At 41.8% G+C, this 27,800-nt stretch overlaps 1 protein-coding gene across 2 annotated transcripts in view; it reads right to left on the minus strand.

The window, feature by feature from the left end:
• Window positions 1–27,800, minus strand: part of HEATR6 (HEAT repeat containing 6) — a 249,963-nt gene that overhangs the window by 17,261 nt on the left and 204,902 nt on the right. For both annotated transcript variants that reach the window (XM_069226594.1, XM_069226593.1), the window contains exons 15-17: window positions 27,254–27,388; window positions 12,370–12,492; window positions 2,302–2,426 (exon numbers count right to left, since the gene is read on the minus strand). In XM_069226594.1, coding sequence (XP_069082695.1) covers window positions 2,302–2,426; window positions 12,370–12,492; window positions 27,254–27,388 — 383 coding nt within the window. The remainder of the gene's footprint in view (window positions 1–2,301; window positions 2,427–12,369; window positions 12,493–27,253; window positions 27,389–27,800) is intronic.

Below are 27,800 nucleotides of genomic sequence, written 5' to 3' on the forward strand. Positions count from 1 at the left end.
GCCCCAATAAGGAATGCAGAGAGAAACTGAAAGAGCAAAAATAACAGTAACATCTGTTTATCACTGCACTAACTCAAAGGGGGAAGGGAGAGTGGTGGGGAATCTGCAGGAAGATAAGGTATTCACCACAAATATAACAATCATAAATAAACATTCCAGCTAGACCTCTTTATATGAATTAAAGGAATTAATCCAACAGTCACTGACCCAAGATCTTTCAAAAACGTATTACATTTTTTTAGACTACTTTTAATCACACACATTTCATATTTTTAGATGCAAATTATACCACACCAGAAAAATCGTCACTAAAGGTAAGTAACTTTTTCTTTTAATGGACACATAGTCCCACAAACCTCTCACCAATGAGTCCCAACACAATACCTGCAGAGAGGTGGACAGTGTAGTGTGAGTAAGCCAAGGAAATCATGCAGCACAGCCCTGGCAAAGTACCTGTCACTGTGTGCTTACGCTGTGAGGCAGTAGAGCTCAGTGATGCTTTATATGCATAATTAGCTTAGTATGCATGGATTATAATGCGGCTTCCAGCAGAAACCAACTACTAGACACTGCTGATGAGTAGTGGAATCATCCACTATGTGCTGTTAAGTACGGTGAATGATACCGCATGCCAGTTGTCCACTCTATTCACTCACTCCTTTTCCTTAATGGGGTGAATGGTTGGGATAAAATATGGAAGTGAGACGAAGTGGCTCATGTGAAAGGCAGACATATCCAGGTAGAATATCAAAGACAGTGGACAGAACGCCTGAGGTTCTCTGACCCTACAAGCTGAAGTCACAGTCAACAAGAAGACAGTCTTTAGGGTGAGAAGTAGAAATCATGTTATGACAACAATGATGAAAGGAGATTTCATCATCCCTCTCAAAATGGTGTATCATACCTTGTATCAATAAGGGAAATGAAATCGATAGCAGGACTTGACTCTATTTTTCCAATATACATTCTGAGTGTGCTTTTAACTTATTTTATGACTTGACATGAACTGGATGTACTGGACATTCAGTACACAGGACAGACCAGTTAATATTCAAGGCTTGTACTGCCCTTCCCTCTGAACCTCTGCATAGTCATGTGTGTCATACATTATCTGTATAACAAAATGGAACAAATGTATGCATAACTGTTGGTCATTTATTACTATGTTCCGTAGCAGCCCCTGGGTCGCCTCCCTTCAGCAGAAACCATACTTGGACTCATACACTGTAAGACCTATAGCAGTGAGATATGACCTAGAAATCTCACTGTTACACATGTGCACACTGTATGAAGCACATGCTTTTTGCCACAAAAGTACTCTGTGTGCAGTATCATTTCATATGTGTATGAACTTCTTTAATATAATACTATTAAGATTTGAAAAGCATGAGTCTTAGTTATTATTTCTACTACATATCCTTTCACATTAAGACTGGCAACAGTAACGCTGCAAGGACCATTGGGTCAAGTATAAGGCATCTTTTTTTTAACTCTTTGAGACCACTGGGGCATTTCTAAAACAGGCAAAGAAATAAGGACCCTGAAGGAAGCTCACATGCACCTCTTAGTGGGTAAATTTGCAGGGCTGAAACATGTCGACCAGAAGTAAGAGTTGCAATACCTCTTCACCACTTCATTATCGATATACCCACTTGGGGATAGGAATAAAGTTATTTTGAGTCCATTGTGAGGTATTCTCTTTTTTATCAGTATTGTATCTCTGTATATACATTCAAGATTGTATCTCACCCTCTTCATCCCCTACAAAAACAGCCATTTATTATAGGACTGTTGCAGCTAATACATCCAAAAGATCCCCTGCTTTGCAGGATTGTAGACCACGATGGGTGAGGAGGAGTCCTATGATGAAGAGTGCCACCGAACCGGTGGGAGAGGGCTACTGTCCATTAAGAAAAAAACTCATTTGGATTTTCACCAGAACAGATGACCCATTAGTTTATGATCTTACCTTCCTGGGGGTTTCTTTGTTTACACTACATATAGATTAGGAACTGTACTCTAGTGTTTTTCCCCTCTTTAGTAGTTGTATCAATCATAACACTTGAATGGATATTCAAGGAGAAGGAATTATTGGCAAGACACTGATAATTACTGTTAAGGGGCTTTTACTGTTTAAGCAGGTGTCAACCATTACAACAGAACTGACACTGAAGCTGTACAACAATGATTTTTTTCACTGCTGCAAATTCTTTTGTTCTGACATTAGCTTGTCACATGAATTGAGTATAGCAGCAACTCTGAGACTTTCAGATGCCACAATGTTAGGCTAGTGTTACTTACATGTTGATGATCATAGAATCAGTCAGGTTGCCCAAGGACCACGCTGCTTTGGCACGGACATTTGGAGACTTGTCATTCAGTGACATAAGAATTGCATTTGCTGTATCAGCAACAAATAGTACATCCTATGGTAAAAAGTAAATTTTTTAGCAAGACTCATTTATTATTTTTTTGTTTATTACTTATTTATTTACAAAGCAATGAGACACTGGAATGGTCAACACAAAAGACAAAGTGGCAAAGACAATTAAGAAAGCGGGGGCCTTTAGCCTTTTTTTTTATGAAAATGGAGATTTGAGGTCAAGTGCAAGTCCAACAGCAGGGCACCCTAAAGCTTGTGGCTAGGGATTGCAAAGGATCTGCCACAACAGTGCTCCTTGTTGTAGCGTAGGACACAGAAAGGAGCAAGGACAACTGAACCGAGTTTAGTTGGGACAGAGGTTTACTATTTATTCATAATGTAAACTGCATACATCTCGTGTACCGTAATGCTTTTAACTGTGGCAAACTAAGACTCACTAAACAATGTTTACACTGCCTGCATTCTGCATTTGTATTCCCCATTATGTAATTCGAAAGAGTTATGCAACAACAAAGACAAATGTTATCAATATATAAATACTGAATGAAAAACAGTATTATTGACTCACCAAACTTGGGTCCAGTTGGGATCTGAATCATCAGTAAAGTAAGGAGAAGAAGGGTTAAATATTTTTGGTAGAGAGAGTGGAAGAGGGAAAAGAAATGGTTTGGTTGAATTGACTGTAAGGTAGAGATACTATTTTTTTAGGTATAACATTCACAAATCCTCATCTCCTCACAGATAAGGCACACCATCCCAGTGCGCAACATAGTTCAATCTTTTTTTCAGTACTTTTGGTCTACAATGGGGCAGTGTAGCCAATTTAAAAAAAAAACCTTGTCAGCACTGGCAAAATGTAGCTTGTGTGAGCATGACAGTGACAGACTGGAAGTTTCAAACCACCAGTCCATATGTCATCTGAGGTGAACAGGCTGATATGGTGGAGTGGGAGCTCCAAACATGTGTGCACATGTGTGTGCTGTGTTTGACTGCACCAGCCTGTCGGAGGCGTCCCTGAAACCTTCAAATGACCCCTCCCCTGTAAGTCACTCTCAGGGGGCCTGGCAATTGTGCACCACTTCGCAGTGCATGCAGCTCAAACGCCTCCCAAAAGCCTGCTTGCTTGTGCAACCACAGCCGAAATATGGTAAAGGCACTTAGGCAAAGGCGCTCCCTCATTTGTATGGGGTCAGTGCCCAATACAAATAAGGAGATGTCCCCTGAGGATATACTGGCACAAAATGGGTGTAGTAGTGGGTCACATATACACCTATGGCCTCATCTACAACACAGAAATACCCAGGGGGTGTAAATGCATGTACAAACATCCATTGCTTCCCTGGGGCCCAGATTATTGGACCCTTCTGTGCTAAGTAAGTTGACCCAGCTGGCCATCAATATAATAAGTTAATTATGTAAATTGCATATACGTGATTTTGCATGTTAGATGGTTTGATGTGTATAAGCACTTGCAGTTGACCTGTGTTACTAGTAGCTGATGAGTTCGAACACTGTCATGGCTAACTTCACAATTCATCCATTGGAGAATGGCACACTGCCTGCTATCAAACAGAGTAACCTGAAAAGCTGTTTTATAAAACTTTACAAAAATATTTTTTTATCGTTATTATTATGCACCTTAGCTGTGAGTGCTTCTCAGAAAGACACACCAATAAAGGACTTTGGATCCTGCAACCACAGAGTTAAAGGAACACACCAGCAAATATCTGAGGAAATCACTGCATTTTAAATGCACCCAAACACTTCATCATACAGCACCAGGAAACTTAAAACGTGACAAAGTCATGACTGACAACTGGTGATCAACTGGATATCGTCACTGGGGCATTTACAACCCTCATGCCTGTAACCCAGGATTCACAAATGTAGTCTGATGATTAGTGATATTCTTACGTCATGATAATCATAATCTTCTAGGCTTTTCAAGAGGCTCTGTAGAAAACTCTTTATGGCTCATGGATGAAAGATATTTGTGAAAAAGTTTTTCTGCCCCGAATCCTATGAATTCTGAAAAACCTATGTATTATTTTCAACAACAGGCAAACAGCTAATGTGGATGCTGGAACCAAGAAAACTCACTTCCACCTCTCTTCCCATGAAATATATTCCCTCTTATATAGATGGTTGTTTTATCCAGTCTTTAACACTGGATGACTTTCTACCATGGTATTTTCAACAAAATGTCAAAAGATTGGAAAAGAACCTTTAGGCGATGCAGAACCAGCTGTTAACATTATCTGTAGCAACAATAAGGATTTTAACCACCTATCTGCAGCGAAAAGAAGATATTGTAAGCTCAGTATTTTCAAATGCAAGTTAGAGTACCTGATCTGAAATGGAATTGCAATTCATACATTCGAAAATATTTGCAGGTCTCATTAGTAATTAAGCACCTGAAAGCTGAAGGTGTGTGAATGTAAAGTTTACTTCCCAAAATTAGTAGGGACATGCCAAATCTCATTTTTTTTATTGAGCAGATTAAAAAGCACTTAAAAATTAAAAACAACATAATAAATACTCAGTAGAGAAAAAAGAAAAAGGGAGGACAACCTTTCAGCTATAAAAATGGTCATATGCCTCACATCATAGACAAGCAGCATTGCTGATGTATAATACAAAAGTTCAGGAAGTAAAAGCATTTGAAAAGGAAAAAAAGGATAGCAGTGTTTTAACAACCATCCGTGACATTCTAGAAGAATACCGGGTATAAACCCTCCACAATTTCGCATCATCTTAAAGTGCTACAGTGCTAAGGAAGAAGTCCTAAAATCTTAGCAGCATTACTCGCAATACAGTAACAAAGAACCTGAAGAAGATTCTTCCAAGAAACAACATTTTTTTCCCGGATTGCAAAATTCAAAGTGCTAGAGTGCAGGACAGCTAATTGATTCTACACCAGAATATGCAATCAGTACGGTTAATAATACAAAACAATGACACACCTGGAATGCAGGAAGCATAACCAGAAATTCTTCTAAAAATTTAACTTCGCTTTCTCCCCAAACCTTATGAAAGTATAATGTCAAAATGTAAAAAAGGAGTGCTCCGTCCCTGGACTAGTAAAATGATGTAGTATGACAAACAAGGGCTTCAAACGATTCCCATATAGCCATATATCTTTTTATAGTGCCCATCCTCCTGGTATACGCTTCATCAAACATACATGTCCTTTGTAGTTTATCTAACCACATATTTAAAGTGGGGACCGTATTTGTTTGCCAGCATTGTAATACCAGTGATCTGGCTACTGCTAAAATATTGAACGTTTTTATCTAATTGCCAAGTTGAGCTAAAAGCCCCAAACAAAACCAGTGTAGCTTCAGGCTTAATTATAGATGATGCACATGCGCTCAAAGTTTGAAAGGCCGCTTTCCAGAATTGTACCAACTTGGGATATGCAAAAAAGATATGCAGGCAATCACCCATTTCATGCTGGGCACGCCAAAAGCATGTATTTAGGATGAGCAGGTACATTTTATGCACTACCTGCAGAATATAGTATGCCATCCACCTTGACAACAAGCCTATCGTCTTAAAATTGGCTGCTCTCAGGGATTTATAACCTAATACTGAAAGATGCTCCCATTCTCTAGTGGTTATCTGACATCTCGTCTCCCACTCTTTTTTACTCAGATGATTTTTAACAAGAGAAGAATCTGAGCATTTCCACTGGGATCTATACCAATTTCCTATCCCCATCAGTTGCATTTTATACCATAATTTTTTCAAAGCCTCCGTAGACTGATTCATAGCTTACAAATGGCTAGCCATGAACCCCCTAATCTGAACAAAGCTATGTCTTGTAGTATGCAGCACCTATACGTTGCTGAACTTCTTCCCATGTTGCAATCCTATCCCCACATAAAAAAATCCCATAACATTTGATATCCTCTGGAATTCCAAAATCTGCATACCGGCTTTGAAAGAAAAACCCCAAATACGTGGCATTCTTGCAGTCCTAAAAAACTATGACATGCCAGTACTTGGCTTGCTTTAAAAAACGTTTCACTACCCAGATGATGACCTCAAACACCTTATAGCTAGTTATTTTCGTCAATCTTGCATCTTTAAAAATATAAAAAATAAAATACACAAAGTTGCCCTCCCCCCCCTAAAAAAAAAAGACCACCCTCTGGTTGCCCTCCTCTTACCATTTAATCCAACCATGCAGCCCAGTAGCACGAGAAAAGTCAGGCAAGACCACCCCACCCGGTTCCTTGTCCAGCAGAAGAGTTGAATAACTCATCCTGGAATTTTCACCTTTCCACAGAAACTTTATTATGAGGGAATCCAATTCTTTAAAGAAACCCTTATTAGTTTTTACTCGGAGGTTTGTGAACAAGAAAAGAGGCAGAATAGATATTTTAATTAATGACACTCTCCTGATTAAAGTAAAGGGCAAAAGCGTTAATTTAGTCAAAAGTCTTTCACCTTCTCCAACATGCTGTCATAGTTCAGTATGAACAAATCCCCATACTTATCTGTCATGTATAATCCAAGATAACGAATGGGGCGATTATTGTCATAGTGTTCTGCAATATCTGGAGGTAGATTGGACATCTAAGCATTTAAAAGCAAAGTCTCAATTTTGCCTTGGTCAACCTTATTTACACCAAGCTGCATATACTCTTGGATAGTTTTTAAAGCACCCTCTATATAAGCCCGGTCTGCTTTTAAGTACAAGACCATATCCTCTGCAAACAATTTGGGTTTGGCCATCCCTTCCTTTTTTTTTATTTTAATTTTTTTATAAAAAGCTTACTACCACTGATTCTTTAAATGAAGATGGAATATCCAGTCCACTTCTAACAGCATTACATATATGTCTACCAATTGAGGCAGCAGCTTCTTCTGGAAAATTGTTTGTAGACCCCTGTCAGGATCACCTGCTAGCTTTAGCATTGGGCACTTTCTGTAATGCATGGGCTGCCTCTCTCTGCAAGATGGGCTCTTGTAGCCTTAAGACTTGCTCCTCTGCTAGGTGTGGGAGCTGGATCTGACTATATAATTCCTCAAGACTTACTGTAGGTATTGTCGTGGCAGGCTGATATATATTTTTATAATGCTGTAAAAATACTTGGCCAATTTTATGGTCTTCTGTGTGACCAATATTCAAGCCTATATCTTGGATTCTCGTAATCTGTGCCCTCCACCTGTTTAGGATGCCTGGACCAAGCCAACAGCCTCCCTATCAACTGGCTGTCCTCGTACTGCTTTTGCTGGAAGGATCTTGCATTATTTATCTCCTCAAGTATTAAAAAAAATATTTTAATTTCTGCTTCGTCTGGTCACCCCACTCTTTTAGGTTTATTCCTACCCTTGCCCTGACTAATGCTTTTTGCACATTGTCAAGTTTTGTCTGCAACTCAGCCATTTGGGATTTCCAAAGCCTGTGCTGCTCTGCTTTGTACGCAATCACCTGGCCTCAAAATACAGCCTTAAACAATTCCTATACAGCAAAAGGCAAGGCAGAGTTTTGACTGATAAAAATAAATAAATCTTGAATGAAATTCCCATTGCATCTAACCATGCCTGGTTTGTCTGAGGGGTTCTGTCATCTTGATTCTGGGACACGCATTATTAAACCGACTGGAAAAACAAGTATATTGCACCTGCTCTGGATGATCCGTGCGCCACGTGTTAATGAGTTTTAACTCATGCTTTGTGGAACTAAGAACAGAAGCAGTTTTAGGCTTTAGTTACTTTTTTTAGCCCCATTAGAGATATGCCATTTAAGATCCTGAATATAGTTAACATCACCCCTCTCCCATATAAAACCTCCCTATGCCCCTATCACTGCAGCAAACAACTCCCTTCAGGGAGTTGCTTCATCTAGTAACGGGCCATAATAATTTACTAAATTCAGAGAGCCTGACTGAACCCGGACTCTCAACCAAATCCATCTGCCTCTCCTAAACCTTATTACATCCCGCACCTCCCAGTCTACTAATCGAGAAAGGAATATTGCCACCCACAAACAGCCAAGACTGCTAAAGCAAAAAAGGCATAAGAATATCTCTTGGGGATATGCAACTTCGGCTTATTAGCATTAAGGTGGCTCTCTTGTAATTAACCTTTGGATTGAAAAAAATATAGCAAATTCTTCACAGCCCCATACTTCTGTTTGTTTAAAATAACATTTACATTACATGAAATCATACCAATCCTACCCATTCACTTCAACCTATGTTTGCTGTATCGTGCTCCCTCCCAATAAATAATACACTGACTAGCCTTGCCAGCCACCTTACTTACTAGGTTTTGCCAGCTTACAACAAAAAAACTCCTCTGATCATATATCTGCTCATTTATTACTATAATCCATGCTATGTGGACAACCCTCAGTCCCTCAACCACACCACTTGCCCCCAGTGCCCACCAACCCATAGTGGGGGGTTTTCCCACACTACCCTCACCCATCTCTACCAAGTGTGGGTGCCCCCTTATGGCACTTGGACATGCTTCCTTTGGGGAGAGAGAAGAAAAAAAAACGAATTTTCCCCGCTAATGCAACTATTGCCCTACACATATTTAAATTTTGCATGAAGAGAGAAAAGAAAAGTGGGGGTCAGAGAAAGACAAGCATGTCTATCAAGTCTTCAAGAGCATATCACGTTGATAATCAGACGGTCATCCGGCCTATAACATCTGAACAAGACTAAAACCTCACCAATGACATACAGCACGCTCCCTTTGTCCTTCCTCTTCCCTCCCCTCCTCTTCCCTCCGCTCTGGTTGCTAGGCCTGAACCTTCATCAGATCCTGGGCCTCTTCAAGAAAACTGCATAGTAAGAATTGACCTTTAAATAACACCTTCAACACCGTGAACTGCCTCCTTCTGTGAGCCAATGTGACTGACATGTCACAAAATATTCTCAACTAGGTGTCATCTAGTAAGGAAAATGCCTTTTTTTTTTTTTTAAATCACCTTGGCAAGTATCAACTCTGTTATTCTGTGATCTGCGAAATTCACAAAAACTGTTTGGGGATACTTTGCGTTTGCTGACCTCTGTGTGGGTATCCGATGGGCCCTCATGATGGATCAGTCCTCTAGCGCATTCTCCAATTTGTATGACAATTAATGACTCCATATATTGCAACATATTCTGATAGTTCTTCGTGATCGCCCCTCTTTCTGGTATCCCCACAAAACGAAGGTTTGACCTCAGTGCATAATTTTCCATGTCAACAATTTTGGTCTGCTATTCACCTAGCTTTTTCCTGTAGGTGGCTAATCTCCCTGTCCCAGGACAGAGAACAATCATCCAGATCTGACACCCTCTTGCTGCAGCTCCGGAAAGTGTGCTGGAATTTGACACAATACCTCCTCAATCTTGCCCAGCCTCTGTTAAAGTGCACCATTTTTCTTAAGACGCACATTTTTCATTACAGCAATTTCATGCAAAATAGCCTCTAAAAGGCACTGTGACTGATCCATGTCAACTTGGGAGCTTGTAGAGCTTGGCCCCACATCCTCCTGAGATGGGCCACTTATGAACGAGGAAACCCAGGAAATCGGAGAATCCTGTGCGTCTCTGTCCGCCACTCCCTGCGCACTCTGGCCCTGCAGTAACTCAATCAGCTGGGTTTCAGCTTGCTGCACAGCTACTTTATCTGCCCAACTTGCACCCCCAGTAGTCGCTCCCAACACATTCTTCTATAGCTCGCTCATTACTTCCCCAGTAGGCTCAGCAGCAGAGACAGGACCACCCCGTTTTAGGAACTTCTGGAAAAGAGAGGATAGTCTTTTTTAGCAGTCTTCGCCATACTTTCCTTATTTGGTGCATGTACCTAAGCATGCAAGACCTCCTCGCATATCTGTGTCTCCTTGTTGTTATGGTAAATCTGAAGGAATAACGGTGCTGTAGATTATGTAGACTAGGGCCTAAGCACCCCTTCACTGATATAGCCCTAGATAAATGTGGCTTAGGTGCCTCACATTCATGTAAAGGTTATGCACTGCTATTTGATTTTGTTTATAGTTTACTATCCCTTTCTGAATATGCTGTACGGGACATATGTTAGGACCTACTAATTATCTGCAACCTCTCTGCAGTTGTACTTATGGTACTACTTACATTTTACAAATCACACAATAACAGCCTAGTCACTGCCCACTCACTAAAAACATTGACAATTGTGTAGGAGTACTGGCTGGGAAAATACTAACCCTTCTAGAACTGTGTTAAATTAACATTTGCTGCCAATCGTAACCAGCCATACCATAATCTAAAAAAGAGACTGCGGCAAGTCATAGTATCCTTCCCTCATACAGCCATGAAGTATGATTACTGCTGCTGGTTCATTTATATCCTCGCATTTAAAGACTTTCGTGGTCCTTTTCTTAGAAACAAAGTTAAAAGACCATCACAGAAAATAAGTTAAGAAGTCTCACTTTTCTGAACAACTGATAGTTTAAATAACTCATAAGCTTTGGCTGGCTGTAGATATGGCTGTAGAGTAGCTTTCATGTGCCAATGATCTTATTAATGACGAAAATCCAAATACGACTAAAGGTAGCTACCCCTGAAAAACCACTAGGGAGACATGAGGCAAAATTCTATTTAGCCAGGATCACTAAGGTCCTTTACCTTCATGACTAAAGACCCCAGGTCACTTGGTTCGACTATATCTATATGGTGCAACAACGGCCAAAAATGTCCCATCACGGAAAAGTGGGAAAAACCATACATGGATTAAACGTGTAGCAATTCTATAGGTCTTCTGCCAGCTCTTTGTTTCAGAAACTTCTTGATTGTGTTTACTGGAATCCTCTGTGTCAATGTCTTCTGTGTACAGGCAACAGACAGCCACTGTGACAAGATGCTTATATACTGAAATGCTTACTGCTGAAGAATTCCATCAAGTCAGCCTTTCTTGAGGCAAAGGAGAAGGATACTGCCAGTAGCAGAATAGAAAACCAACAATGTCGACCTGGAAAAAGACTGCTCAAGTCACCCTTGACTTGAACCAGGGAGCATCTAGTGTCTCAGTGATGGCCACAGAGGCCACATTTCCCTTTCTTTCATGTCTTCCTTTTCTCCTTTGGTGTAGGCAGCAGTCTGGTTCATCTCCCTTCTTTGGTAATCATGTTGAATGTTTATGGGATGTTTCATCATCTGTCCACATGCACCTAAAATATTCTGAATTCAACTGAGCATCTGGGAAATTGAGGTAAGAGCCAAATTGCTAAAATCAGATTTAGCAAAATCAGAATCAGCCTTTGCTTTATCCTGTTAATAAAGATGCCAAGTCGCAAAAGGTAACCAAAATTAGTGAATTTACTCACAACAAATTACAGAAAATCATATGAAAACCTTAAAATGATTATTCTAAATAAATATATGATGGTTAAGCAATATAGAACAGACACTTGTAACAAAACAAATGTACTTGTGTATTGTAACTGTTCTCATGTAACACTTTCCGACACCCAGCGGGTCTTGTCCATGCTATATAAAACTGCAAATAAATACGTATAATAACTGTACACGGTGTTTTGCTACTGAAATGGGTAAATAAAAACTCCCACTTAGTGATTCTACAAATTTAGGAGCAAATACAGAAAAAAAGGCCAATTAGAAGGCTAATCTTATAAATGAATGTATTTCCAAAAACTGATGCAAGTGTATGGAACTGAACAGTAGGTTCCCAATATCAGTACTTTGTTAGGGGGAAAAGACATAACAGAGGATGTGGACAAATGAGTATTGCTAGTGAGAAGGGTGCTATTTCAGTTTGAAGGCTACCATTTGCTTGCTGAGGGATAGGATGTTATTTTGAAGTATGGTGCATTTTCGATATTGTATTTCTTCAGAAGGAAAGAGGAGGATTAGAATCCCAGTCTAACATGCATCGCCTAAACATTTTTCGCAGCTTCCAAAACACTGATTACTGACAGTCCTCTATCATCATTTTTTCCACATCAATATGCTCAGAATTAAAAAAAAATAAATTGCTCAGACCTGTCGAAGAATGGGGAAGAGGATGTAGACACCTAGTGCTCGGGCTGCTGCAGCTTTGACTAGTGGGTTCTCACTGTTGTTCAGTCCCAGTAGTAGAGTGATGCACAGTATTTGCAGGTCATCCTGGATGAGAACAAGAATGGAAAACACACATTAAAAACACATATGAATGCTTGCAGTATGTATTATCCCTGAGTATACCCTCAATTACTGTAAGGGAAAAGGACTTCAGGCCAAACATCTAGTCCAAACCAAAGATTTGATCAACTTTCCTGGTATTAGGTACAAACAAGATTGGAGGATTGAGCGTTTCCTTTTTTTGAATGCCCATAGTCAGTACTGTAGACCTATTCAAATCAAAAAGGGAACAGCCTTTGTGGCGGATTTCAAACTTAACAACCCTATTGATTAAAATGTAAGTAACCACTTTGTAAAAATAAAAATAAACATTTATTCTCCTGGACTTCATACAATTACTCAGTAGTGCCATCTTTCTCCCTAAATAACCCCTTGCAACTCGGACTGCAAGAAGACGCTGCAATGAGGTCAACATGACAAAACAAGGGTTCACTTCTGGGCTCATTTACTTCTAAAAGCATCCTTGCAGATTAATGAATTATCAATGCTAAGCTGATAGAAGTCAATTTCCTGAAAACCAAAGCAGCTTTTTGCCATTTAAGAGAAACAATTTTAACTATCCAAAGAACAAAAAAACAGTCTCTGCTTAACTGTGATGCCCATCCAGACATCACCAGACTAAACAAAATGTACTCATATGTTTAACTGTAGATTCTCTTTCAATATTATTAGCTCTATCGACGTATTTTACTACCAGTCTCTTCAGCACAAGCACTTATCTTGCTATCACAAAAAATAGCATGTGACATCAATACAAACGAAAAGTTGAAAGAAAAGAGGCATGCCCTTATAGATATCAAGTTAGCCAAAAAAAAAAAAGCCCATCAAGCCCAAAATGTTAATTTTGTTAGACGTTTGCTGAAAATATAGGCCTTCTAGCTTGCAGAACATCTAAGTTATCAATTAGAAATCAGGAATGATACTGTAGCGACCAGATGTCAGCTGGTTTGACACAATTTGCACCACTGGGCAAGAAAGGATTGGGTTGGTAGAAGAGCAATTTCTATGTCTCGTCCCAGAAGAAACCTGCTGGTGCTTTACCTGTCTTTGTATTCTAGATGCATTATGTACTCAAGAATATGTTAACATTATGGAAAAGACACGAGGAAGACTAGGAACAAGCATTAAAAAGAGACACTACAAAAAACTTTCAACACACACTCTGCCTTTTTTGTGAGGTCGACCTATGAATAAATGACAACCGTACATGCCTACATATGAGATGTCTTTTTTCTGCTCGTAAGAGTGCACCAAAACATCATTTACACCTAAATGGCAACACAATACAAATGATGGCTGTGTGGGGGATGTGTCCCCGAAAAAAGGGTTGCTTGTGGTTAACACTATGGCACAGACAGCATCCACCTCCCAGACTCTCAGGACTACTGTGCTTTGAACAAGACCAGGGGCTTCGCTGTGATAGGCCGATACACAGATTACCACACACAACATTAAAAGCTTCTTTATGGATTGTGCTGCTATCACAAGGTGTTCTGAGCAGAGAAGAAGAAATGCACAGGAAGCCTAAGAACAAACAAGACTCAAGTGCATGGTGAACGGGTGATTATTCCACAGCTCAGGACCTTCATTAGGGAACCTCACTCCTCAAGCAGTTCCCAACAATATATAGAGACTGTCAGAGGTGATGAGACCAGTGAGAGGCCATACATAGCTGATAGTTCCAAGATTTTCTTAAAAATGGAAGGATTCAGGCTATAAAAAGCATCACAGAACACACAGTGGGCCTCACATTTGATCAAAATCGCCAATCTGAAGGAATGGTGAAACAGCCACATTCTAAATCATTTTAATTTTATCAGGAGATAAGCCCAAAAAAGGGGCATTTCCATATTATTACGATTTTCTGGTTTTCTGTTTTTTCCAGGGAAAAAATGCACTTTATGATGCAGAACCTGAAAAACAAAAGAAGCTTGTCGAGGGAAAAGCATAGATCATTGTCAATCCTAACTTCCCTTGAGTGCTCTGGAAAGGCACCCAAATTGGTGGACCGAAGCCCTATTCTAGAGGGCTTCCACAGCACCAACGAGTGAAGTTTTTCTTGTAATTAATATAAGCCAATTTTGCCCATCCAATCTTGGACTGAGGTTATACAGTTTTAAAAAGCAAGAGCTAAGAGATGCGGCCGCGTTACAATTTTTCTTGAAACCAAGGAAAAATACTTTTGGCAGTCTTACATATGAAACTGTAAGCCTCTTGACAGGACAAGATGATATAGAAGTTAAACCAGCCTGGATCAGGACAGAGACTGGGAGAGATAGGCAAAGCTAAATAGCTGGAAAGAGACTGCATTTTATCTGCTTGTATGGAAATAATAACCTTACTGAAGAACATTAACTGAAATGCTACTTCCTGCATGCAGTCGCCAATAAAAATCTCTTGGCCGCTAATACTAAACACAACTTACAAGTCCACCTGATGCAGAGCTGTGGCACTACTGCTGATGGCAACAACACCCAAGTGATCTAGGTCACCCAGAGCAGAAATAAACATGGATTCCAGCCAGTGTCGAAATACCAAATGGAATCACACATGCTATCTTCAAATGTAGTATATTTCTAAAGCCATTACGCATTCAATAATATTGACTGATGCTTGAAGCAAGGGCATAGTAAGATAAATTGGTAGGCCCGGCAGTTCAGCACTGACATTTTTCAGAAGGTTGCTGCAATGGCTCCCTTCATTGTCCCCCGTCACGGGTCCAATAGACAGAATGGGCTACTGGTATGTTCATCCGTTGAACAATATCTGTTAATCCCTGCTGACAGTACCCAGTCACCGGTCAAAGTAACAGAATGTCCCACTGGTACATGCATTCATCAATAAATATCGCGGAATACACTCAGATAGTGCCCTATCGCAGTTGCCAATGGAAGAACATAAAAAAAGACGGTTTGTCCATGATCGCAAAGGCAATGTCAATTTATCCTTAATAAGGTTGATTCACGCTGCAGCCCCTGATTCAAGCTTACAACACAGCCACTCTAACTGCACTAGAGAGCTATGTGGAGGGCACTCTTGCACTTAAAGAGGTATTTTCTCTTGCAGCTGATTAAGATGTAGATGAATCTAAAATAAAGCTAGACAGGACATCTGATGTCAACAACAAACTAGTACTTCAAACTCAAATGAATAATATTTTGTTATCCTATTCATTAAGAATAACCTAATTCTAAGGTGGACATGCTACGACATAGGTTGATTTTTTAACAGCTCGGATGGTGCACTGTGTGTTATTGCCTATTTTGTCTGATTTTACCATTTCTGCAAATGTTTTTAAAGTGAACTACAGCAGCAAATAGAATATTCCCTGAAGCTGATCTAAACTCCATGTCACAAAAAATACAGTATGTATTGATGTTATTATGATAGTCAGTATTATGTATACAGGTAAAATAGCTGTTCAAAGGTCAAGATGAACCAAAAAAAAAGGGAGCTCAATAATGTCAACTGCCACCCCAGACAGCGCTATGGTTGGTCATCTTTGCTGCAGTGAAGTGAAAATTCTAGGTACATCTTTTTTTGTGTACTACAATGACGAATGCAGTCCATAGCCAACTAAAGCTTGAGAAAGGCATCTTCAACATTAAATGTGGTAAGATTAAACTGTGTAAAAGAACAGAATTGACAAGATGCCACTGACACGTGACAGATCACTGCGATAGTTTAAATCTTCATTTGTATAATAAATACATCTATTTGTATTGATGCCTATTTTTTTTACATTTCATTAAACTGAAATATAACAGTGGCTTATTGCTAAGTTGCCACTAAACAAATACAAGAGCAACCCTGAATGTCCACATGAACCTGGGTATAATTATCACAAAACATACATGTGAAACAAATTTTCAATCAATTTAAATATTATTGCAGAAAAATCTTGCTACTGGTTAACTCCAAACGTTCTTAAATGGAGACAAAATCTTTGGTGTATCTCGCAAAGACAGCCTCTTATTAAGTTACAAAGTATACCTAGTACCCAGACTTCAGAATTAAGAAAATACAGCGTTCCCCACCGTGGGAAGATGCTGCCAGTCTACCAAGTTCTTATATTAAGGTGACAAACGCACCATTCTGGGTCAGATAGTGATACCAATATTCAACATCCAGCTGAGGCTTTAATAATTTCAACCTTTCACCATTCCCCAGGTCATTTTTTGTCCTGATGAGACCCTAGTATTCAGCATAAAGGTCGAAACGCCATCGACACGTTAATCAGACAAGACCTCTTCAATTATGTTTTGAATTATCAATCAATGTATTGAAAAGCATACTTTATAAATTAATAAGAGGCTATCTTTGTAAGATACACGAAAGATCATAGAACTATAAGCAATATTGCTTTATGGTGTGGTGTCTCTTTTCTCACTTGGGGATCACTTTTTTAAACTACCATTCTTTGTTTATTTTCCTATAGTATGATTATAAAAATAATTCACCATTATATGCTGATACAGTTTCCAAAACATTAAAAACACATTTTTTCACATATTTGTTGGTATTGGATTCAGAGGCGCTTTTTTTTTTAATTTATTTTTAAAGATTCTAGACAGATGATATTTGACTTCATTTAAGAATTTTTTGTATGAGTTAACCAGTAGCAAGATTTTTCTACTACAATATTTAAATTGATTGAAAATGAGTTTCACGTGGATATGTGTTTTATGATAAATATTGCTAAGTTGTGCATTAATCATTTTTGAAGATATCTTTAATTGTAATGAGTGTTATTTTACACATGAAACAAGAAACACAACCAAACAGATACATAAGACAGAGTGACAAGCTGAAAAAAAGGTAAGAAGTTCAGGCACAACCCATTTTGCAGAAAACAGACAATTAAAATTCAGGCAGCAGTGAAAGCCAAATGGTCAATGTTTGTCTGGCAAAATCTAAGTAGGTTGAACAGAGTGAGAGTTTTGAAGCACAACATGGTCCCAAGATCCTGACACATATTAACATAGCCAATACTAGCCTGTGATTCTGGCAACATAATATATGGGCTCAATGCTGGTGCAGTTACCATACTGGGATTAGAATTCACATTTCCTAGTTCCACGATCAACTATTTAACAACAAGAAACATTTACTCAGCAGTATCAGTCCTGAAGGCCCTTTCCTGCACAGCATAATCAATCAATAAAATCACAAACGTGTTACTTATAAAGAAAACAATGTAGTCCATTAAAGTACGACAGTGTGAAATTTAGAATACTATTAAATCCAACTTCATCAGTAAGCAGGATGCCATGGATGCAGGTGTCATGTAGTCTGGTGCAGAGGGTGGTGTGGGAGACAGTGTCGACGGCAGCTGAGAGGTCTAGGAGGAAGCGGGATGTTTTGCTGCTGTCGACGAGGGTGCGGATGTCATCTGTAGCTGTGAGAAGTGCAGTCTTGGTACTGTGGTTGCTCCTGAATCCGAACTGGGAGGGGTCCAGGATGTGGCTGGTCTTGATGAATTCGGTGAGCTGGGCGTTGATGGCCTTCTCGATGACTTTGGCTGGGTACGGGAGCCCAGGCAGACCCATTCAGTATGCAGATGAATGCAGATGTGACTGAGTGTGCTGTGTTTATGGCTGTCTGGGTGGAATGCACAAGGGGAGCTGTCAACCAGCAGAGGCCAGACATGGATTGGACACAGGCTGTAAGGCACTAATAGCAGTAAGTGCAGAGAAATGCCTACTTTCTGGCATCTCAAAAAAAAAAGGTAATATTAAATCCAACTTGTAGGAAGTTGGCTCTGTATGCACTATTTCAAAGTAATAAATAGCATGCACAGAGTCCAAGGGTTCCCCTTAGAGGTAAGAGAGTGGCAAAAAGAGATAATTCTAATGCTCTATTTTGTGGTAGTGTGGTCGAGCAGTAGGCTTATCAGATGGTAGTGTTAAGCATTTGTTGTACACACACAGGCAATAAATGAGGAACACACACTCAAAGACAATTCCAGGCCAATAGGTTTTTGTATAGAAAAATATATTTTCTTACTTTATTTTAAGAACCACAGGTTCAAGATTTACAAGTAATACTTTAAATGAAAGGTATTTCACTTAGGAACTTTGAATTAGCAAAATAGCATGTACAGTTTTCACACAAATGGCAATAAGCTATTTTAAAACTAGACTCTACAATTTTCAACAGTTCCTGGGGGAGGTAAGTGTTTGTTAGTTTTGCAGGTAAGTAAACCACCTACAGGGTTCAAAGTTGGGTCCAAGGTAGCCCACTGTTGGGGGTTCAGAGCAACCCCAAAGTTACCACACCAGCAGCTCAGGGCCAGTCAGGTGCAGAGGTCAAAGTGGTGCCCAAAACGCATAGGCTTCAATGGAGAAGGGGGTGCCCCGGTTCCAGTCTGCCAAGGGCAGACCAGGGGGGTTTTGTAGGGCACCGGGGGGGACACAAGTCAGCACAAAAAGTACACCCTCAGCGGCACGGGTGCGGCCGGGTGCAGAGTGCAAACAGGCGTCTGGTTTACAATGGAGTTCAATGGGAGACCCAGGGGTCTCTTCAGCGAAGCAGGCAGGCAAGGGGGGGGCTCCTCGGGGTAGCCACCACCTGGGCAAGGGAGAGGGCCGCCTGGGGGTCGCTTCTGTACTGGAGGTCAGATCCTTCAGGTCCTGGGGGCTGCGGGTGCAGTGTCTTTACCAGGCATTGGGTTCTTTGAAGTAGGCAGTCGCGGTCAGGGGGAGCCTCTGGATTCCCTCTGCAGGCGACGCTGGGGGAGCTCAGGGGGGGTCAACTCTGGCTACTCACAGGGTCGTAGTCACCAGGGAGTCCTCCCTGTAGTGTTGTTTCTCCGCAGGTCGAGCGGGGGCATCGGGTGCAGTGTGCAAAGTCTCACGCTTCTGGTGGGAAACGTGTGGTCTTTAAAAGTTGCTTCTTTGTTGCAAAGATGTTTCTTCTTTGGAGCAGAGCCGCTGTCCTCAGGAGTTCTTGGTCCTTTTAGATGCAGGGTAGTCCTCTGAGGCTTCAGAGGTCGCTGGACCCCGTGGAACGCGTCGCTGTTGCAGTTTTTCTTGAAGTGGGGAGACAGGCCGGTAGAGCTGGGGCCAAAGCAGCTGGTGTCTCCGTCTTCTCTGCAGGGCTTTCAGGTCAGCAGTCCTTCTTTGTCTTAGGTTGCAGGAATCTATCTTGCTAGGTTCTGGGAGCCCCTAATTACTCAATTTAGGGGGGTGTTTAGGTCTGGGGGGTTAGTAGCCAATGGCTATTAGCCATGAGGGTGGCTACACCTTCTTTGTGCCTCCTCCCTGAGGGGAAGGGGGGCACATCCCTAATCCTACTGGGGGAATCCTCCATCTACAAGATGGAGGATTTCTAAAAGTTAGAGTCACCTCAGCTCAGGACACCTTAGGGGCTGTCCTGACTGGCCAGTGACTCCTCCTTGTTTTTCTCATTATCTCCTCCGGCCTTGCCACCAAAAGTGGGGCCGTGGCCAGAGGGGGCAGGCATCTCCACTATCTGGAGTGCCCTGGAGTGCTGTATCAAAGGGGGTGAGCCTTTGAGGCTCACCGCCAGGTGTTACAGTTCCTACAGGGGGAGGTGAGAAGCACCTCCACCCAGTACAGGCTTTGTTACTAGCCACAGAGTGACAAAGGCACTCTCCCCATGTGGCCAGCAACATGTCTGGTGTGTGGCAGGCTGGCAAAACTAGTCAGCCCACACTGGAAGTCGGGTATGTTTTCAGGGGGCATCTCTGAGATGCCCTCTGGGGTGTATTTCACAATAAAATGTACACTGGCATCAGTGTGCATTTATTGTGCTGAGAAGTTTGATACCAAACTTCCCAGTTTTCAGTGTAGCCATTATGGTTCTGTGGAGTTCGTGTATGACAGACTCCCAGACCATATACTCTTATGGCTACCCTGCACTTACAATGTCTAAGGTTTTGCTTAGACACTGTAGGGGCATAGTGCTCATGCACCTATGCGCTCACCTATGGTATAGTGCACCTTGCCTTAGGGCTGTAAGGCCTGCTAGAGGGGTGACTTACCTATGCCATAGGCAGTGTGAGGTTGGCATGGCACCCTGAGGGAAGTGCCATGTCGACTTAGTCATTTTCTCCCCACCAGCAAACACAAGCTGCCAAGCAGTGTGTCTGTGCTGAGTGAGGGGTCTCCAGGGTGGCATAAGACATGCTGCAGCCCTTAGAGACCTTCCCTGGCATCAGGGCCCTTGGTACCAGGGGTACCAGTTACAAGGGACTTACCTGGATGCCAGGGTGTGCCAATTGTGGAAACAAAGGTACAGGTTAGGGAAAGAACACTGGTGCTGGGGCCTGGTTAGCAGGCCTCAGCACACTTTCAAATCATAACTTGGCATCGGCAAAGGCAAAAAGTCAGGAGGTAACCATGCCAAGGAGGCATTTCCTTACACAACTTCACCATAAAGCAGGATTTTTTATTACCATTCTGGCCATACTAAACATGACAGGACTACTCCTTTCAAATCAGAATCTACCACCTAAAAGTACAGAAGGGCAGTTCTAATGCTGGCCTGTGACAGGAGCAGGCCTCACAGTGGTGAGAAATGAATTTGTGAGTTTGTCACTACCAGGAAACGTAAAACACATATGTATATGTCCTGCCTTTTACTTATATATCACCCTGCCCTATGGGTTACCTAGCTTAGGGGTGTCATGTAGAAAAAGGGGAGCTAAGGCTTAGCAAGATGTTTTAAGTGCCAAGTCAAAGTGGCAGTGAAACTGCACACACAGGCCTTGCAATGGCCGGCCTGAGACATGAGTAAGGGGCTACTTATGTGGGTTGCACAATCAGTGCTGCAGGCACACTAGTAGCATTTAATTTACAGGCCCAGGGCACCTCTAGTGCACTTTACTAGGGACTTACAAATCAATTAAATGAGCCACTTGGGTAGGAGCCAATGTTACCATGTTTTAGTGTCCAGAGTTAAAGCCAACAAAAATGAGGTCAGAAAAGGGGAGTAGAAAGGAAAAAAGTGTGGGGGTGACCCTTCAGGGAGGCCATTTTCCAACACAGACCAATTAGAGCAGCTATATTAGAAAGGTACATGCAAGATGAGTGATTAAAAAATATCTCAGAGGTCTTTACAGTTCATTGTCATTTGGTATATTAGGATGACAATTACACTCTACAGCCTGCTTCTGCCTTAGGTTAGTCTGGAGTGTTACAAATAATCTTTCAGTGCTGAAGAAATTCGACCTTTACTGATTGTCAATCATGTGCTTCTAACTGAACACATATCAAATTGCTTGTCCGATAGAGCCAAATTTAGGAACTCTACCTTGCACTCTAAATGCTTCCTTTAGGAAATATGCCAACGTTCAGGAAACTTTAGGCAGAATGACTGCAAAAAAAAATATCATGGCACTATTGTCACCTTCCACGCTTGACTCTTCTAGCACAAAAGCCAGCCTTTTTCAGGATATCCGAAACACTTCAGGATGAGACATGTCAGATGTTCTCAAATGGACACATGGATGTCACCCAGCTATTAAATCACTCCCCCTTCTATCTGCTAGCTTATTGGCTCACACCACGGCAAACAACCTTTTTACTTGGGATTCCTAATGTTAGACAGGTACAGTTTAGGATCCCATTCTTCCTGGAAGACATTATACCATTATATTTGATGTTCTTTCTTTTGTTGTGAGTTTCTTAAATGTTACTGATCAGTGAAATGGTTTGAAACTCTGAACTGAGTATTCTCAAACATCATAGGTGTTCAACTGCTTGCTTGGTTAGATTAGTTTTGGCACTTTCTCAGTCCGTGTGCTCACACCGTGCCATATATCCTTTGAAAACAATATTATTTTGATGACTATCAAAGTGGAGCTGCCTTCACTCTCTGTTAGCTCTCAACATGCAGCCAAAGTCCCTCAATTCTTGAACATCAATAGAAATTTCGTTTTGTTTCACAGATTGCTAGTTGACTTGTAGCCTTGTGTAGGATCAACAGGTAAGCTCAAACTATCAGAATGACATTCAATACTGAAAAATGATGGTAAACCAGGCTTTGATTGATTTTCATGCCTTCTTAAAGACCTTGCACTGTCATCGGCTACTGGTGAAGTCTTATTCTTTGCGGTGTATGTATAGGAGCACACATGAGAATTTTTAGAAATCATAATCACCAGGTATGGGAAGCCTCTCACTTCTAGCTGTCATGTTCCCCTGCCCTGAACACCCAATTGAGAGTTTGTTATTGTGCTTTTTTATTTTGGTTACAGTCTTACACTAAGCTAGCATGTGCACGAAGTCCTAAGCCTTTTGTAAGACATAATAACACAAGAAACAACTTGGACATTCTGCAGCAATATTTTCACTCAAGAGTTTATGGCTAAAATACTACTTAAAATTCCTAGGCATAGCATTTGGCCCAAATTATTTAATTGAGTAATTGAATGCTCTCTCTTTGTATAGTTTATGTTGGCTTTTATAACATCTTGTGAATCATGGTATATTACTCTCCTTAAAGATGGGCCACCATCATTGTATATCATATCGAACATTAAACACTGCGAACTGTATCAAGTACTTTCAAACATTATTTTGTTTCCAAGAAGCTGTGGTTTAATTGCACTACCTTCCAATTAAAAGTTTGGCCGTACAAGTCACTGACAGCTTGCATTCAAGCGTCCCCCAACATGATTGCCATACTAGACAGTCTAGTGTTTTCACCATCAATCAATCAAATACATTTCTTAAGCGCACTTCTCACCCGATAGGGTCTCAAGGCGTTTGGGGGGGGGGGGGGGGGGGGGGGGCAAGGGGGAGGGTGTTACTGCTCGAAAAGCCATGTTTTAAGGTGCTTTCTGAAGGTTAGGAGGTCCTGGGTCTTGTATAGGTTGATGGAGAGGGAGTTCCAGGGTTTGGTGGCAAGATGGGAGAAGGATCTGCCGCCGTAGGTGGTGAGTTGGATGCAGGGGACTGTAGCAAGGGCGAGGTCGGCAAAGCAGAGCTGTTGAGTTGGTTTGTGGAAGTTGATTCGTTCATTGAGGTAGGCTGGTCCAGTGTCGTGGAGGGCTTTTTGAGCATGGACAAGGATTTTGAAAATGATCCTTTAGTTGATGGGCGGCCAGTGTAGGGATCTGAGGTGGGCGGAGATGTGTTTGTGTCGAGGGAGGCTGAGGATGAGACGTGTGGCTGCGTTCTGGATTCGTTGAAGTTTTCTCCGAAGCTTGACTGTGGTCCCTGCGTAGAGGGTGTTGCCATAGTCCAGTTTGCTTCTTATGAGGGATTGGGCAACTGTTCTTCTTGTTTCTAAAGGAATCCATTTGAAAGTCTTGTGTAGCATGCGAAGGGTGTTGAAGCAGGAGGCTGATATGGCGTTGATCTGCTGAGTCATGGAGAGAGATGAGTCCAGTATGATGCCAAGACTGTGTACATGGGTGGTGGGTGTTGGGGGTGGTCCAAGTGTGGTGGGCCACCAAGAGTCGTTCAATGCTGTCTTGTTGGGACCGAAGATGATGATCTGTTTTTTCTGAGTTCAATTTGAGGTGGCTTGCTGTCATCCAGTTGGCGATGGTGAGGAGTCCGGCATGTAGGTTATTCTTGGCGGGAGCTGGGTTCCTAGTGAGGGAGATGACGAGCTGGGTGTCGTCAGTGTATGAAATGATGGTGAGGCCGTGTGGGGGGAGGGGAGGGATGTTGGCGAGAGGAGCCATGTAGATGTTGAAAAGGGTGGGGCTGAGGGAGGATCCTTGGGGGACCCCACAGATGGTCTTGGTGGCTTTAGACCAGAAAGGAGGGAGGCAAACTCTTTGGGTTCTTTCGGAGAGGAAGGAGGTGAGCTAGTCCAGGGCTTTGTGGCAAATTTCGGCGTTGAAAAAGGCGTGTGCAGAGTGTTTGGTTGACGGGCGCTGGGCGTGGTCCAGGAGCGGACGGGCGCAGATGGGCTTGCCTCTGGTGCACCTCCGGTGTGCCAGCGGCGCAGCCACCATTAAGAAGGGGAGGTGGGAGGTAGGAGCAGCTGGGAGGCAGGAGTGAGTGTCCAGTGGGGTTGCGAGGGGGGCAGGGACGCAGCGGCTGGGTCAGAGTAACCGGCGAGAGCTGGAAAAGAAAAACGGGCACAATTTAGAGCACAAAATACGAAGCGTAGCAGAAGATGGGCACAGTTTAAGATAAAAACAGTGTGTAAAACGAAAAAACAATTACAAGAAACAAAATACGAATTATAGAAAACGAAATACATGGTACAAGCACACTAGACATGCCTACCACTAGGCACCAGGGATGAGGCGCAGGCGGGTGCCTGCGGGTGGTGGAGGGCCTCGAACTTCTTTTTGCAGCAACGGCGGGGTCAGGGGCACGGAGGCATGCTGGTGGAGCAGTGTACTCCTTGCCCAAAGCAGGTCAGGGGGTCCAATTATAGGGTTGCCTTAAGATGGCCGCCTCATGCTACGGTCTAGTTTTTCGTTTGATTCCACGCTCCATTTACAGCTTAAAAATTGCAAAGTCACAAACAGCCTTTATATTTAGCCTTCCCTTAACATGGCCTGTTGATGCAAAGGTCAAGTCATGTTTACTGGATTCTACGTCCATACTTTCCTCAAACATGGCCCTTTTAAGTGGCGGTCTATTGGCCACATAATTAATTTGGTACCCTTTTTCCTGCTTTCAGATTAAAGATAAGCAACATGCCTAGGCCAGTGTTGCCAAAGCTGTTCTGAAGTGCAGGTTGCTTGCTGTTGATTAAGTCATTGGGGTTGAGTCGACCACTTGATTCCTCCACTTCTCCCTGTATTTATTATTATTTTTGACTAATGTGCACAAATTTGTTTTTCCAGACTTCCTTAAATAATTCTTCATAAAAACAGTTTTGATCTTGCTACCAGTGTGTGTTCATTTTACGAGCCGAGAACTATTTGCATCTGATTAAATCCATATGGGTGAGTGAACCACTTGAGTTCTTATTCCATAAATATCAGTCTGCAAATTGACATATTTTTGAGCTATTCATATTCCCAGATTACCAAATCATAATACCCAAGCAAGCAGGGTTCACATACACTTACAACTACATGTAAGTATTGGTTTTTAACTTTGTCCTCAGTACTTGGCTTTTCCTCCACAAATTAAGCTAAATGATTAAGTATTGCTCTTAGCTATGCACTTCCTGATACAGCGCAATTATTTAATCTGATAATCATGTAATGTATGATATACTGTTAGTCATCACTATGGAGCACAGCTTCTACATCGCACTTTGTGATGCAGTGTAACACGTGAGTAACACAGCTGCTATGTCACTGGCACCTTATTTAATTAGGCACACAACAGTAAATAATTTATTTTTGTCAATATTTGCTTATTAATTGTTTGTCTTTTGGGGCCAACTCAAATCTACTGTAACTATTATGGTCCTGAGGATGGTCTCATGTGCTGCTGACACTGGAGATCGAAACGTTGACGCCGGTTACCCTTCTTTCCTTTAAACTCTTGGATCTTTGCCCCTGATTCAATTGATCTATACAATGGACTGAGTACATAAATTTGACCTATGGTCTTGACATATCAATTTTGCTTGTCACCATTCTGGGACAAACAATTCATTTTTATTCAGAGATTAATATTTTTTAAATTATCTGCTTTTTGGCCAATTACCTTTAGTCAAGTTGGTAGAGGTGGCATCAGAGACGGCACTGATGGCAGCAGCTGGCAAGGCCTTTGGGTAAGAGAGTACTTAGGCGAGCCCTAGGGCTTGAGATGCCGGCAGGCGCCTGGTCAGTGGTCCCAAATTCCCCGTGGGTCCTTTAGTAGCACAGGAATGAGCCCAAGTGGAGTTTTTCTTGTACTCAGAAGGAGGACAGAATTGCTTGGGTGCAGGTGGTGATTTGTACAGGGTCAGCACCAGGAGGCAGAAAAGCCACAGGTGGAGCACAGGGCTCCATCCCCAGAGTTTGATGCTTGGGACAGATCTGGCATTGACGGTAGCTCCATTAAGTCTAGCTTAGAAGTCAACATTGAAACATCTGAATTAAGCAATGGCTTTCATATTAACGTATAGCTATTACAAGCAGAGAACATGTAGAGCATAAACTATTGACATGTAATGTTATAACGCAACATGGTTTAAGGTTGCTTGATAGGCAACTACCATCTTTACTGCAACAATAGACACACATTTAAAGCATACAGTCCTCCTTTAGAAGGACTAGCTTTCACATTTGTCTCTTGCTATACACTAACATTCAAACAGTTCTAAAGAAAGGACACAACTTTCCTCATTTAAAGTTTGGGGGAGTGGGAGCCGACTTCCACACCTGCATTTTCCCCATCTCATTTAGAGGTGAGAGAACTGCCAGGTTTCTCAGTGCAGAGCCTTAACTGGTTTGCCATAGGAAACCTTTGACATAGCACAACATCTGCTACAGAGCTTCTGAGTTCAGTGGTGGATGTCTCCTCCATTTTAGGGTGGGCACGCACCACTGATGTTTTAGAGGCAGGATGCAATTTGAAGCACAGCAGTATCTGGCAGGATATTCAACAAAAGCCTTATTTTGGGGGTGTCTTGGGAGTGGCATTGAGGTCCCCCAGCATTCAGTTGTGACAAAAGTGCATCGCCTGCATAAGCAAACATGTTACCAAAAGAGATAAGAAGCCATTTTTAAATATGGTGGGAGGACCAACACCAGGAAGGCACAGGCTGGGACCTCTGCCAACCCACAGGCCTAGCAGGCCACATACCAAGGACTAACTGAGGCCCCATATCTTGACTTAACTCTAAGTCGCTCAAAGTACATCGCACTTACCGGTAGTTTGCTGAAAGCCTCTGGTAAAATGGAGGAAAGAGCATCACATGCACTTGTCTGCAAGGTTGGATGTTGCTCACTCTGCAGGGCTCTTGGCAAAGGGCCCCTCATTACACTGGTCCAAAACGTCACAACCTAAAAAAGCAGAAGGCCATTTAGCAAAATATGGATGTCTCAAAGATGGATCCATATTTCTCTTTTATGCATACCCCCCTATTAACGTTCTGGTCTATGCATTTTTATCACATTAGCACATGGGTAGATAGTCAACTAGTCACTATGTAACCTGTTTCCATAAGTATATTAGGCAGTGAATGTCAAGTGGGGTGGAATTTACAGTGGTATTTGAGGGGTCTATAAGAGAGACAAACATATTTTTGGGTTCTCTGGAGATGAAACAAATAAGAGTATCCACATATTTAAAAAACTTTGCATCATTAATGAGGGCAAATTTTCCTTACCCTTATTGCGACTAAGGTTTGATGTACCAGACCTATGTAGTGCAATGCATACTAGAATAGATGTCAAAATCAAAACAAACTAAAGC

This window comes from Pleurodeles waltl, chromosome 3_2 (assembly GCF_031143425.1).
Source record: "Pleurodeles waltl isolate 20211129_DDA chromosome 3_2, aPleWal1.hap1.20221129, whole genome shotgun sequence".
Classification (NCBI taxonomy): domain Eukaryota; kingdom Metazoa; phylum Chordata; class Amphibia; order Caudata; family Salamandridae; genus Pleurodeles; species Pleurodeles waltl.